Source organism: Pygoscelis adeliae, unplaced genomic scaffold (assembly GCF_000699105.1).
Source record: "Pygoscelis adeliae isolate BGI_AS28 unplaced genomic scaffold, ASM69910v1 Scaffold160, whole genome shotgun sequence".
Classification (NCBI taxonomy): domain Eukaryota; kingdom Metazoa; phylum Chordata; class Aves; order Sphenisciformes; family Spheniscidae; genus Pygoscelis; species Pygoscelis adeliae.
Genome location: NW_008824035.1, coordinates 10,278,368 through 10,293,056, shown reverse-complemented (window position 1 = coordinate 10,293,056; position 14,689 = coordinate 10,278,368). Strand labels below are relative to the sequence as shown.

General features: G+C 35.9%; 1 protein-coding gene across 1 annotated transcript in view; it reads right to left on the bottom strand.

Annotated features, from left to right (window-relative positions):
- The window catches only part of LOC103924224 (neurabin-1-like), a 44,364-nt gene that overhangs the window by 2,498 nt on the left and 27,177 nt on the right, over positions 1 to 14,689 (bottom strand). The window contains exons 13-17 of the mRNA XM_009332716.1: positions 13,299 to 13,386; positions 12,125 to 12,196; positions 11,346 to 11,541; positions 5,504 to 5,620; positions 439 to 624 (exon numbers count right to left, since the gene is read on the bottom strand). Coding sequence (XP_009330991.1) covers positions 439 to 624; positions 5,504 to 5,620; positions 11,346 to 11,541; positions 12,125 to 12,196; positions 13,299 to 13,386 — 659 coding nt within the window. The remainder of the gene's footprint in view (positions 1 to 438; positions 625 to 5,503; positions 5,621 to 11,345; positions 11,542 to 12,124; positions 12,197 to 13,298; positions 13,387 to 14,689) is intronic.

Here is a 14,689-nt window from a genome sequence, read left to right as displayed (position 1 = left end):
AAAACCAAAAAAATTTAAAAGATCACCAGATAGGATTTTAGCCTTCCCATTTGAAGAGGAGATGTGGAAGAAACGGATCTCTCAAACTGGATCCTGCAATTCTATGCATTTGAATTGGCTGGATCTTGTTTTGATATGACCTTATGCTAAGATTGGTGATAGATGTATCATGCCCCTTTGGGGAATTATGCTTACTTTGATTTCCTAAAGATGCAAACAAGGAAGTGGTATTTTTTTGATTAAAAACAGCTTGTCTTTAATTATACAATCAATTACTAAATTCTCATCTAACTGTATAGTCTACAAGTATTTCAGAAGCAAAACTCTATCCCTTAAAAAGCCATGAAAACAGGAAAATAGACTTTGTAGGTTAAAAATATGTCTGAATAAGCAGTGAAATTTATACAGTTACAAATCTATCCTGGGATATTCACATACCTTTAACTTCTCACTGTCGAGCTGCATTAACTGCTGTCCATCTATGTTCATAGCTGTGAACTCTGTAATATACTGCTCCATGTTCATTCCCATTAACCAGTGGCATACTTGCTGGGTGGTCCATTCAGAAATAGGTCTACTGTGCCATTGATTTTGCTTTCCTGTTGTAAATTCATCATCTAAAGCCTAACCAATTGAGAAAAGTCACCGTAAGCAATGTTTTACTTGACTATACGTTGAATTCCAGTTGCCAACTGAGTTTGATTAATAAAATGCATTTTTAAACATACTCTAGCTCCAAAAGGACTTAAGTTCTTGAGATCACAGTTTATAGTCAGTTTGCCTAGCAGTTTGCTATAAACAAAAAGACACTCCAACATTTAACACAAACTAAGTCACAAATAGAGGACATAAATGGTTTTATCTCAGAAATTATATAGCAAAGCATTCGCTTAAATTTGATGTATCCTAACAATGAACAAGCTTCCTCAGTCGGTTAAGGTAACTCAATCCTAATGTTAGATACTGCCTTACACAGGGTCAAGAAGAATCAAGTAGCACTTCAGCTGTATTACTGATTATTGTTAAGTGAAGGAAGTCCAGAATAAAAGCAATTCTAGTAGTCAGAAAATCTGGTGACTGTTCCAGGTACAGTTTTACTAAATTTGGTGCATTTCTAAAAAGAGAGGACTGTATATTCTTTCATCTAATGCCATCACATCAACATTTTAAAGGGTTTGCCTAGTAGAAGACCATTTCAGAAACATAAGAGCTTGTAGCCTTCCACTGAAAATACACTTTGCCAGCTCACAGAGCTTTTGAAGCTCCCTGCTTCAATTTCAGTTGGCTTCCGAGGGGAAAAAGGTACTGCTGTTCGTCCTGAAGCACTCTATTACTTCATCACAAAAGAAAAGCTACATAAAACAGAGCTCAATGTCTGTACAGAAGAAATTCTAGTGCGATACTTGAATCAGTAACAACAGAGTTACCCAAAGTTTTATTAACTATCCAAAATGATCTCTCACTAGCTCATGATTGAGTACACGCTGCATTAGACTTGCGGACTGCTCCACTAGGAAGCTTCCACTACTTCTCAAGGATACTTGCAAAACAGCAGAAAGTATGCCCACTTTTTCCAGCATGCCTTACACATGTCATTTGTAAACAGAAAACATGGAAATAAGCATCTTTCTAGTAATGGATTTGAGATGTGACCCTGTAAGTTTCAGGTGAATAACTACTGCTCCCAACTGGAGGGATCTCACAAAATCTAACTCCTTTGGTGGAAAATTTGGGAGAGTTGACTGAATGTAACAAAATAATTCTGGTGATTGCAAGTGAAAGATAGTGAGACATAGGCTTGTCACACGATCAGATCATACAGTAAACTGGATCTGAGAGCGCAACATGGAACACACTTCTAAGGTGAAACAAATACAATTTTAAATTTCTGAACTATCAGAGGACTACACGTAATTAGAACCGGTTTTGCTTTCCCTGGTCTGTGAAACAAAGGACAGTGGTTACATTAGGAGGTAGTACAGATAAATAGGAACAAGTTTGTAGAGCAGAACAGTTTGTGCCGAGGTCCTAAAATCCATACTACAAGCATTTAAAAGGATTTTCACTTCCGAATAGCTCTAGTCTGGTCACACAGACTCAATGGCCACTAGCAGCTGGAATGCACCAGGAACACTGTTGAGGCGCATCTGATTTGATTTCCAAGATAAATCAAAGTAAGGCAAGTGGGGATAATCAGGAGATTTACTTCAAAAATGAACTCCTAATCCAAATTAAAATGCTTATGTAGATATAGCAAGTGTGAATACATCCACCTTCCTGATGTGCAAAAGAACAGCAATGTTCACAAAATAACAGCAAAGAGCTCTAGAAGAGGTTTTGGTTGAAATGCTATATACAGCATCTGTATCAAGACAACCAGTGCACAGTGAGTTTTCTATCCAAGCTATCAAGCTTGAGATGCTTCGTACAGAGAAAGATGATTCACTGTATAAATTATTAAAGGAATTTCAAAATGCCCGTTTATTTTAAATCATTTTAGGTAACAGTACTCCTCAACCTGATATTGTAATACAAAATATATATTGGTAACTTTTTATTTTGTCTCATACTAGCAAGTGTTCATGAATAATACACAAAAAAAAGGGAAACTTTTTACATTTCAAGTTCGGCCTGTATCTCAGAGTTGTGTGTGGTCTATCATCAGCAAGAAATACTAAAATATATATATTAAAAAAATACATATGTGGCAATAGATCTACTTTTATCCTTTAGGGTCTGTGTGTGTATATATCTCTCTATCTCCTTTACACTGAGGAACGTGTAAAATGTTTTATTCCAGTTGGAACTCACTCACTAGTTTTATTTAATCCGTGCTAGCCATGCAACAACTTCGCTTCTGTAATTTCAGAGTATAAGTCCTTGAAGAAGGTGTACTCCTGTCAAATGAAGAGGCCCAGATTCATTGATTTCACCAGGCAAATGCAGTCCCCCGACAACCTTGGGGGCTCTCTGCACCAGTTCCTCCAAGCAGCATGGATTGGAGCAGCTAACAGACTGTACCATGGAGGAGTCCTCCAGACTGAGCTACTAATTCCAGTCTAGGCTTTCAGCATCATCAGTTGCTAACAAACTCCTCCTACTTCATATTGGTAAAGACACAACCTTGAAGTTGTACCAAAACCTGAATCTGTGTTAAAACACTTAGACATCATCTCCTCACAGAAGTGAAGGTGAACAGGAAGATATTTAATCCTGTATAACTTGAATTTTTCACTACTGCACAACGGAAAAGCACATCTGTAACTATTTTTCAGAATATCAATAAGAAAGTGAAAAGCGTACAAGAGTAAGATGAAGAACAGCGTTTTTTGAGTAACGCTTACTGGTCATTAAATAACACCTCTACATAATTTTTTTTCCCAGTTGTTTACCATCCTTCCAGAGGCAGAGGGACTGTCCCAAGCTGTTTGTACATCAGAGTTAGTCCCCAAAACAGCCACCACACACAAGATCAGCTGCAAATTCAGAAAGCAGAACTAAAACTACTTATAAGGTATGGAGCATGAGAAACCCATGTGCTCCTGCATAAAAATGCAGGTGATTCGGAAAGCACGTACAGAAATACTGAAGGCTGGCTCTAAAGATAAAAATACAAAATCCAAGAAAACACCAATGCCATCACACCATTTAACAGATTAAACTTTAGAAGGGTAGGAGGGATTACCAGCTAGCTTGCTAACCAGCTGTGAGTGGAGGTGCCTTTGCTGTAACTAGCTGGCTGCTAACAACCTAATTCTCACCACGCAGTCACTTCCCCAAACTGCCTGTGAGTACCTGCCCAGCAGAGGCAGACTCTTCAGTGCTGCTCCTGTCTAGATTTAAGAGGTGTTTCCATCTCCTGCCTACAAACAACTCCAGGATTTGTAGGGCAGCATGCAATAGCCCATTCCTCTTGAAAGCAGGGGTTGTTACACTGGCTAGCATGAACCCTGCTGGGTATTTATGAATCCTTCTGAACAACAAGCACCATGTAGAAATCCTACTTGTGAAAGGCTTGTTAAGGATTTGAAATATCCAAAATTGCTATAAGATTGGTTACTTATTTTTTCCTAGACCTCAGTGTATTGAACTACTAATTAAAAAACCCCAAGAACAGAACTACCTATTTTTCTTCACACATACTGCTTTCCAAAAATGAAACCAGCTCAGAGTGTATTTATCATTATCCTCAGAACAGACCCTGATAATCAATGTCATTATTGAACAGGTACAAACAACTTTCATTGGTCATATGCACAAGCAACATATGAACTAGAGAGAACACTAGAATCAGACTCATCTGTAACAAAAAAAAAGGGCTTAAATCACCACTTTACACATGCACAATTAGTAATAGGCAACTTTCATTTGAGTTTTAGAACCAGAAGTTTACTGAAAGTTGTAACACTGATCAAAGAACAGTATTCAAGAAGATATTTAGCTTTGTTAAAATTTTACGATTTATACTGCTTGAAAGTTTTAGAAGCACATATTCCATTCATGAACCATTCCATTCAAAAAACTGCAGGGAGCGCTTGCAATAATAGACATTAACTGGAATTCCTCTAGTTTTCATTAGATCTATGACTGTCATCTCTGATAAAATCTGCAAGAAATTAATCCACTACTGAAACCTGTAAACTAGTTACATGATTTTTGACAGCACAGATTTTTATTTTAGTGATTTCTTATTTATAACATTGTTTGTAAGACTGTTCTGACTTTTACATATTACTGGAATATTTTAAGATTTTCACCAAAGCCTGATTTAAGATAGCTAATAACAAAACCTCACATTCATGAACAACCATTTAATTTTTTTCTTTGAACACTGCCACTACCAGTTTGGCAAGCCCTCTTACCCATTTCTGGAAGATGACTGTGTTCAGCTTTTAATGACTCCTCCTAGTCTAGAAAGCATTTGATTTATAAAGACGCCCATCAGTCAAACACCGAATGAGACACTTTGGAATGTTACCAAAGTGTAGACTTTAGGTTTCAGCTGTAGCCAAAGGAGTTAGTTCTCCAGGGGAATGAACACTGACTTTCGGGTATCTAGTTTCTACCTATATATCAGAACCACTGTATTCTGCCTTTTTTTTTTCTTTTGTTTGTTTTAATTTAGATGAAATTTTATGGTAAAACAAACCTGCACGGATGTGAAGGCAAGGTCAAAAATGCTGCAGTTTTCATTCACCCAGGAAGTTGCTTTAAATTAGTGAACAGAAAGGTGTTATATTTAAAATTAAAAAAGGCAATTTGATCAGAGAGAGTTCATTCCAATTTTTATGATATAACTAGGATCATAACACAAAGACTGATATAACATCTGTTAGTCTGTGTCCTTAGTTCAGTAACAGCTTACGATTCTTTACAGTGCTTTTCAACATTCAAATATGGAAACAGCCATCTAGTATCACATTACACACCACTGTTTCTATTAAACATGCTGTAGTGTGAACAACAACACCAACAAGACACATATACACACTTTGAAACTCACCTCATTTGAAGAGAAGGTTAAAGTGTGTGAACGACCTGACAGATTTGGTTCTGTCACTAACCCTGAAAGTTCACAACTTGGCTTGCTATGGTATGTATCATCTATGACAATTCTACTCTGCAAACAAGTGGAAATAACGTTTTATTAACTCACTCCTTGGAAAAGCAGGTCATAAGGTGACATTCTAGTAATTTTGATTTTTGGTTAAAAAAAATACTATGACTCAGTTATCTTTAGATCACATATGAAATATACTCACTACATCAAGCATCTGACTTGCTTTTGTTAAACTTCTGAATTTGAAAACACAGTAACAAATTTAAAGCAATATCCCCAATAAGACCACCTTGTGTGGAGAATCGGTCGTAACCTGAAATGGTGTTAAAGTACACAAGGAAATATATGTGGTTACTTTTCCAGCAGGCATACCACACTCGGGGAGAAGCAATTTAAAATTCATTTGATGGAATTATTCATGCCAAGTTTGTATTCAACTGAAACCTACACAAGCACTATGAACGTGCTTCAGAAGGTGCTGTTCTGTTGGCAAGATAAGAATCAGTCCTAATTGTTTATAGTCATTAAGATTCCCATGGCACAGAAGCACCCCCATAACAAAGTTTCTGAAAATGAGAACTAGGTTTAGACTTCATAGTTGCCCACTATTGAACCACTGTAGTAGACAGTGAAACAAACAAGCTGTCTTTGCCTGACATACACTGAGAATTGGAACAGCAAGGAGCTTTCGGCAGCTTGCAGATCAGGGCTTGAATTCATTCATGAATAGAGAATACAGAGCTTGCCTAAGGACAAGCTTTCCCAAAACTTTAAATTCTGATTTAAGATACTGTATTGTATTGGTATTCATTTTAACAGCTTCGATGAGGGTGGTGAAACACTGGAACAGGTTGTCCACACAGGCAGTAGATGCCCCATCCCTGGAAACATTCAAGGTCGGGTTGGACGGGGCTCTGAGCAACCTGATCTAGTTGAAGATGTCCCTGTTCATTGCAGGGGCGTTGGACTAGATGACCTTTAGAGGTCCCTTCCAACCCAAACTATTCCATGATTCTATGATTCAATTTTGAGTCGGCTGCATTTGAGACACAGAATCACGTCACCTGAAAATCACCTTGATATGAAAAATACCACATAGATGGAAAATATCTTTAGAAGAATTTTTATAAGTGGACTGTATTAAGCTATGTAAAATCTTCTTTATAGTTAAAGTACCAAATAGTGTAAAAACGCTATAATAAAGCTGAACATTTTAGAAGTTAAACAATTACTCGGATGTTTTTACAAAAAATGGTTTAACACTGTAAATCTACAGTAATTATGCAGTTTGATAGCCTGAATAAGTTATTTTCAAAATAGAAAACTCTTCTGAAACAAAAGATTGACAAATTTATTCTCTTAATAAATTAATAAAGTACTATTAAATGTATTTTAAAAATATGTAACAAAGTAAAATTCAAGTTAGAAATATGACTAATGTAAAGACTATCATATTGAAAGAATGTAAAATCTTCATAGCATTTAATATTTGCATTCAGTTATTACACTTATTCTGTGTTTAAAGGAAGCTTTTGCATCTGTACACCTGCCTCAGCATCTAAAAGCAGCAGGATCTAGGTTCAAACTTATCCAGCAGCCAGCACTCGCACAACCTCAGGCAGGTTACCTGAGCAGCCTATGACTCAAGTTGAAGACTATGAAAAAACCAGATGTTACACCTGAAAATGTCACAGCAGGTTTGGTAAGAAAATCCTTCTAAAGAATACTAATGTATGTGTTTCCCAGAATATTTTCTAATTTGATTACCTCCATTTCCAACTCCGATTGTGACCTCTTGTTTTTCTTTAGCAAGTGAAAAATAATTCTGCCAAAAGCATGCCTCCTACTTTTGCCCTTCTAAAATTTATTTCTCAGCACTACTCTTTGTTGCCTACAAACAGTAAGCAATTATTTACCATTATTTTCTCTAATTTTCTCTAAGTCTCTAATCAACTAACTATACTTTGTAAGGATGCCATACCATATCCCTACATGCATAAATAATCTGAGATCCTAAATTAAGCTGATGTTAAAGACATTTTTCTTCAGTAACTTATGCTCCTATAAGAGAACCATGTTTTTGGTTGTCTTCACTGAGCACTTCTGTATTTGTGTTCTAATTTCAGTTTAACCTGAACTCTCGATTTTCTAGATTATTCTATTTTTGTTTTGGGGGCAGATACTTGATCTTTGCATTCCCTTTTACCCTAAATTACTGATACGCATTTCCAGTCTTAAAAAAAAAAAAAAAAAAAGTAAAGAAAACAAAAAAACCACCACCACAATCCCACAAACAAAAAACCCCTAAACCACAACTTAAGTTTTCCTGCTACCTTTTCATGGAGTGTGGTACTGTACATGACTGAAAAATGGTGTTCTATTTACCATGTAGATTATTTTATTAATTACATCATATTTTAGGGACTTCTTCAGTCTTTTAGATGTAAAAAGTATTACCAGAAACAACAGAATACTTTGTCCACCAGCCTATTCTCAAATTAATTTCAACCCAAAGTGAAAAATCTATTTGGGAACTTTTCTTTTAGCCACCCTCAGTTTACTCTTTCTACCTTTGCAGAGCAATCGAGAACAATTCAGATACAAAATTGCACCAAAAAAAAAAAAAAGAAGACAGGATGATATTTGAGCAAAATATTCAATGAGACCTTAGAAAAAATATGAAGAAAACAGCCAAAAGTAAAGTATCTCACCACCAGTTGTAATGTTTTCTCCTCCCCTGGTCCTATTCGGTTTGAAGAAGTAGTAATTTCCTTTTAAGTATTTAGAGCCAGTTGCAAAGATTTTTGATTCTTTAAGAGCACAGAATTTGGATAGAAGAGGTTTTATAGGTATGCTTCCTAAGATTTAAGGTACTAGGATATAAACAGTTTACACCACAGTGTTCTTCCTTGCAGCGAAAATGAAACACTGCATACAAGCTTACAGAAGCTAAATAATGCTCTGGAAAAATAATGAATAGGAACAGTATGCATGTGTTTGTATTGTATCGGAGAATGGGACTAAATCAAGGGGCAGATTATGTAAAGGGAGTAATTTTAAACTGTGTAATTTAGAAATCTCATAAGGCTAAACAGTCTGCAAACACTCAGATCACATGATTTTAGTTCTTGTGTTTCTAGTTTTCACAAGCAACAAGAAGTTGATTCATTACTTTGCCAAATTATAAGTTTAAGACTAACTTCGGTATCATTTTAAGAAAACAAAATCCTTCTAGGTGCAGTAATTTTAAGAGGCAAATTTTGCAGACAGAAAACAGTTAAAATATAATTACATTCCTTATACCATCAATATTAAAATACAACTACAGAAATTAGACACAATGCGAAAGACTCAGTACAACAGTTAGAGATTTTTACATGACAAAGTTCTTATTTTACGGTTTTGACTTTTACCTGCTCTTCAAGAAATGCTTTCACCTGATCATATGGGATACTACAGACATAAAACCAATAAATATTATGGAGTTAACATCAACAGAAAGGAGTATTCTTCCCTTAAATTCTGGGAAGATGATTTTGTCCCTGCTGTTATGTTGTTTTAGTACTCATTGCTGAGTGGTCAAGCACATTTCTTTCTCAGTTTTAATGTCTTTTCATAGCGAGGTTTACCAGCCAAAGCCTTGTTGCTGTAGTGCAAACTTAATGGTCAGCTGCAGGTTAAGATCTACAAAGATTAGTCATTCCAGGCAGTAGCTACTGTCACATTACCATCTTTATAAAAGACCCCAAATGTTGCAAAGTAAAAACAGCCTGAGAGGCCGAGTATGATTTTCGGATCAATTAATGTATGAGAATCTGTTCTTTAACAGGGTCAGCTTTCTACCATTTTACAAAGCAGGAATATAGCTGAAGACTTGTATATTCTTCCAGCTGCTGGTTTGCAACTGGCACTAAGGAAAAGAAAAGAGCAGCAAGCAGCAATTACATACTGGAGCATGAGAAGGAAATGAAAAATAAAACAGTAGGCAAGAAACCAGCTGGAAGGTTAAAGTGATAATCCACTTGGATAAAGTAAACAATGATGAGAAGAAATGGCTAGTATTTCAGGGCAACATGGAACGGAAGAGCACCCAATCTGGCAAGATCTAAACTTTTTTGATTGCCAAAAAAGTGTCTATATAAACACATTAAGGGGTGCTTAAGCACATTATGGGTGCTTATACTAGAAATGCAGCAGTGGGACTTTTACTATGCTCAGAAAAATTATTTGAATCAGACAGAAAGGAGGAATGAAGAGGGGACAAATGGGGTTCTTCTGAACCAATGACTTTGAAAGCTAAACCACTGAATATTTATCTATACAGAAAACATCTCTTGATAGCTTTGCTACAGCCTATTAAGAGATCAACCGTGCATTCCTATTTAATCAAAAAATTGTACCAAAGCATATGCATATCCCCTTCAACATGGATCTTGCAGTCCCAATATCATCGGGTTATTTACAGAAACATCTTTTGGCCACTACATGCTTTGACAGAAGCAAACAATGCAGGAGCTGTAAATACACAAGACTGACACACACTGGACAGTATTCTGTAAAGTGTCATTCTACTTCAGAGATTAAAAATTTCCTACTCTTCTTAAGTTCCTGTGTTATAGTAAGGTATTGTATGGTTCTAAAACCACTTTCTGCATTTTTTACAAACTATGTATGCAGACAGCTTAATCCTGTCACCAGAACTGTAAATTCACAGTAAGAAAACAGAAGGTAATTTTAAAAAATGTATTATAACAGCATTTTAGTGCAATCAGCATCTGGAAACATGGAAAGCCAACTTGTTTTTATCTGCCATCTATGCAAAGCATCAGTGACTTCATGGACTACAACCCAGCAAGTTTCTCTTCCAGATTTGTAACTCATTTCTGCCTAATAACACAGAGGAAAAGGAAAAAGTGAAAGGGTATTTTAGACAACCAAAGTGTGAAACTCAAGAATAAACCTAGCTTATGAGGTTACTCAAATAGCTACAATTTTGAATCTGACAAAATTCCAAAGGAAACAAGAATGAAGGTAAGTTAATAAGACTGTCTAATTAGTGTCATATTGAAATAGGTTTTAACAAAATATTTAAACAGTGCACACATTAAACTTCTTACTTTTTACAGCCATTTCTTTCAAATAGTTTAAACTGTGAAGATAGTAACTCTATGGTTATAACTGAATTGTGTAGCCTCACTCTTAAGATCTGGTTAAAAGGCTTTAAATTATTAGAACATTATCAGTTACTCAGAAGCAGTTTCCTAGAAGAGTGAGTGTTCCACAGATGCGTCTCTTGGCTTTCAATACTAAATTCGTTAATGAAAAACAGGATGCTATCTTCATCCACCTGTCTGGTACTCCACCCCTACATACTGGTATGGTAAGAACTGGTTGGCCAACTGACCTCTTTTTATGTACGCTTCCTCCAAGTATTAGACTGTATTAGACAGGGAAACAGATTTGGCTTTTAAAACTATACTGTCCTAAAGCTAGCATTGCTTTTAGCGTTATAAACCAGTGAAAAAACATATCCTATGATTGTTTCTTCATGCTGCTTCAGCCTGAATAGCCTCCACTGATGCTTCAACTGAACAGGAGGGAATGGCAACACTCACACAGTCTCTACTTGTGAGGGCTGTAAAGTCTCAAACTTCTGCAGCAACGTTTGTAAGAGGTGATGTGGTCAAGGACTAAGTCATCAAGCTTCCACATACTAAGCACTGATGTTTTTGCTTTATCAAGATGCAACGCTTAAATGTTCAAAGCACAAATTAGTCATCTTTACCTTGCTCCTGTTCTTCTCTTGACCGTGTTCACAACTGTCCTGCCCGCACTGAGTAACATGCAGGCTGCTACTAGAAATCTGAGGCTCTTTGTGGCTGTCTCCAAACCAAGAAAAAGGCATGCAAGTAGGAACCGGGGAATCTGAATCTGATGCAGATAGATTGTTGCCAGAGTCATCCAACAGTTCTCGGGAACCTCTGAAATAAGTAGATTAAATTGTGTTTAAACAACAGCAGCAAAAAACACCACCCCACCTCCCAAACACTCCCCCCCCCCCAAACAAACTCAAAACACACACCACTCATTTTTACCCATTTCACAGCACAGTTGATATTTAAAATGAAAACCGAATTTGCCTTTAAATATCCATGCAAAATAATTGGAGTTATTGAACAACGCAAATTGAAGAGCTTTTGCAGTATTTCACACAACTTAAACATTTCAAATAAATTGCTAATTTAATTTACTCAACATTCATCTGCCTAAGCAAAATATAGTTTTTATATTTAAGATAAGGTACAATGTGTTAATCTTACAAGCCATTTTAAAATGTAACCCTGCTTTACTGTTTCCTCTATACTATTCTATGTATTTTTCTTATTTCATGAGATTAGAAGCTCATCTCCACATCATCATATTAATCTTCACAGAATTTTGCCACTGTTATACTCGAAATGTACTTTAAGGTCAAACAGTAATGACAGTTTTAAAGAAATTCAATTCTTTGGTTAAAAACTTTAGGAATGCAGCATGTATGTATTAAACAAACAAAACGACTACCTGCTATCCAGAGAACCTCTTAGATTTTCTTTTTCTTGTTTCTTGCCCTTGCCCCCAGATTTCCGTAATCCACTGAAGTGAAAAAAACAGCTTTCATAAAGTGTTTACATTTACACAGTGCAACATTTTTTTGTAATCAGCAAGCTAGTTTTTACATGGATTTAAATAGTTACAAAAAGTCACATTGATGTTGTTTACACAGAGCATGATTTTGCAGATTATGCATGCAATTAGAAAAGTACTGCAATTCATATTTTATTTAAGAACCATGACAGAATTATGAAAGTACCTTTCAAAGACCACATACAATCAAAATAAACACAGAAAATGCCCAAAGAAATTAGCATATAGTGGATACAACCAAGAGGAAGAACGCAGTTTTATTGCTATATAAGTGTTCATATGCAATGCAGAGTGACTTGAACTAAGTCACTAACTACATTCTGTGTGAAATAAGTTATCATTTTTATGTTATATATTATGATTTATTTGTTGCAGTACCAGTCCGAGTCTTCGATGTTAGTTGGCTTCAACTAGCTTTATACCTAGCTCCAAAGGAGCAAGGCTTATTGCAAAACTTAGCAACTCTTCTCTCAAGTCCCCAGATTTCAGTCACCACACTGCATTTCCAGATAATATGCAGCTTGCACTTTTCTTTTACACCTCTTGGCAATCTCATCTTCTAAATGAAATTCAGAAATCCACTCATCACTGCTGCTCGCCTCCAAGGAACAGTTCAGTAAGCAGCTACTATAGACAAACCCTATGTTACGACACCTCTACTGTAGAAGGAATTAAGGCAAGACAGGTATCTATTTTAGACTGTAACGTCAGCAGGATGTAACATTAGAGTCTAGGCTCCAACACTATTTTGGCATAAAACTACGCATGGATTTGCAATTTAATTCATAGAGAAATTGTGTATTTAGATGAAAACTGAAGAAGCCCAAGAAATTCTTTGAGAGAAAAAAATACAGATAAATAAAATCAAAATGTGGTAGAAACATGAATGCAACATTACAAATTCAAGATGAAAAAGATTCTGTCCAGTGGTGTTGCTATGAAGTAGTATTACTGGATTTCCTCAACATTTTTTTTGTTTAGAGGACATTATATTCTCCAAAAGTAACACTGAAAATCATTTATTTCCAAACGAACACAAGTAAAATCTTACCCAAAATCTGGAAATCTCCTTTTGGACTTCCCTGATGATGTTCCTTCATTTGTTTCTACTGTCTTGTCTTCATTTTTCTTTTCTTCTGCTTTTCATAGAGGAGTGAAAAATAAAAATGTAATTCTAAAAATACTTGCAAGTTTCAAGTACTTATGATGATGCTTCGAAGTAAATAAGATTACTAAAACCTGAGTAACAGTGTTAAAATTCACATTAACACATGCAGATACTAGCTGAAGATACCACAGCCCTATCAACATAAATTATTCTCTATGGCATCTTCCCATCATCCTGGCTGTGCTGTACCATTGAAAAATGGCAACACAACAGTTGCTTATGACGGATCAAAAATATTGCTTTTTGATAAACAGTAATTCTATATTGTCTACAGAAAGATAAAACTTACCACAGTATTTTGCTTCAATGAATTACAAACAGAAGATAGTTTAATATAGGTTTAGAAAAAAGTACCCCTTTCTTTTGCAAAATGTCAACTTCAAAATACACCACTGAGATAACCACTATAAGATGCATGAAAGAAACTCAGTTTTAAAGCAGCAGTTGAGCAAGTACAGCATTTAATTGTCCTTTATTACACTTGAAGTAAGATGTTCCTTTTGCATTTTTTCTGGTTCAGTAGCTAGTCCAGGCTAGCTACTTGGAACATGGGCTACACATGCAAGCTGCTAGCTCCAGAAAGTGTGCCTAACCAACATGATAGTGAGTACCTGGAGAGCAGACAGATCCTAACAAGTTGAGTTTCTTGGAAACAGTATACAAACTGTGACTATTCTAAAGAAATAATTGGGACTTCGAAGCTCTTCCAAGACTGTGGTATTTTCAAAACTGGAATACAACCTGCTAGGATTCAATTTTTCACCAGAGGGAGCATGTTCAATTCCAACTTCTCAATTATTACGTGGAATTAAGCGACAAACTTAAGCATCACGCTACCTCTTCCCACAGATTGGAACAGATTCCTGCAAGTCCTGAACGTACTTTCTTTTAAATTCTCAGGCTACTAATGTGTTTTTTTCTTTTAAATAATTGAAATATGTTTTGCATTGCAAATCAGGTGTTTCATAACTAAGCTGCCCATGAAAGAGATGCAGCATGCTTTTTGTGAGACAAAGTAGGTTTTAAGCTCTGCCTTTAAGGCAACTCCTGACATGAAGTAATGTACACAGATGCCTTCAAGGATCATAAAAAACAAAAATCATGTTTACTACACAAAACTGAGGACAACTCCCCACCACCCCATCAGCTAATAATCCTTCCTGAAACATATAATGGTTATCTCAAAGTTTACATGCTGAATAGTCAGGGGTTTTTCCTCTTTTTTTTTTGGCATATCTGATCAGTAGTTTCTGATCAACATCAGAACTTTATAT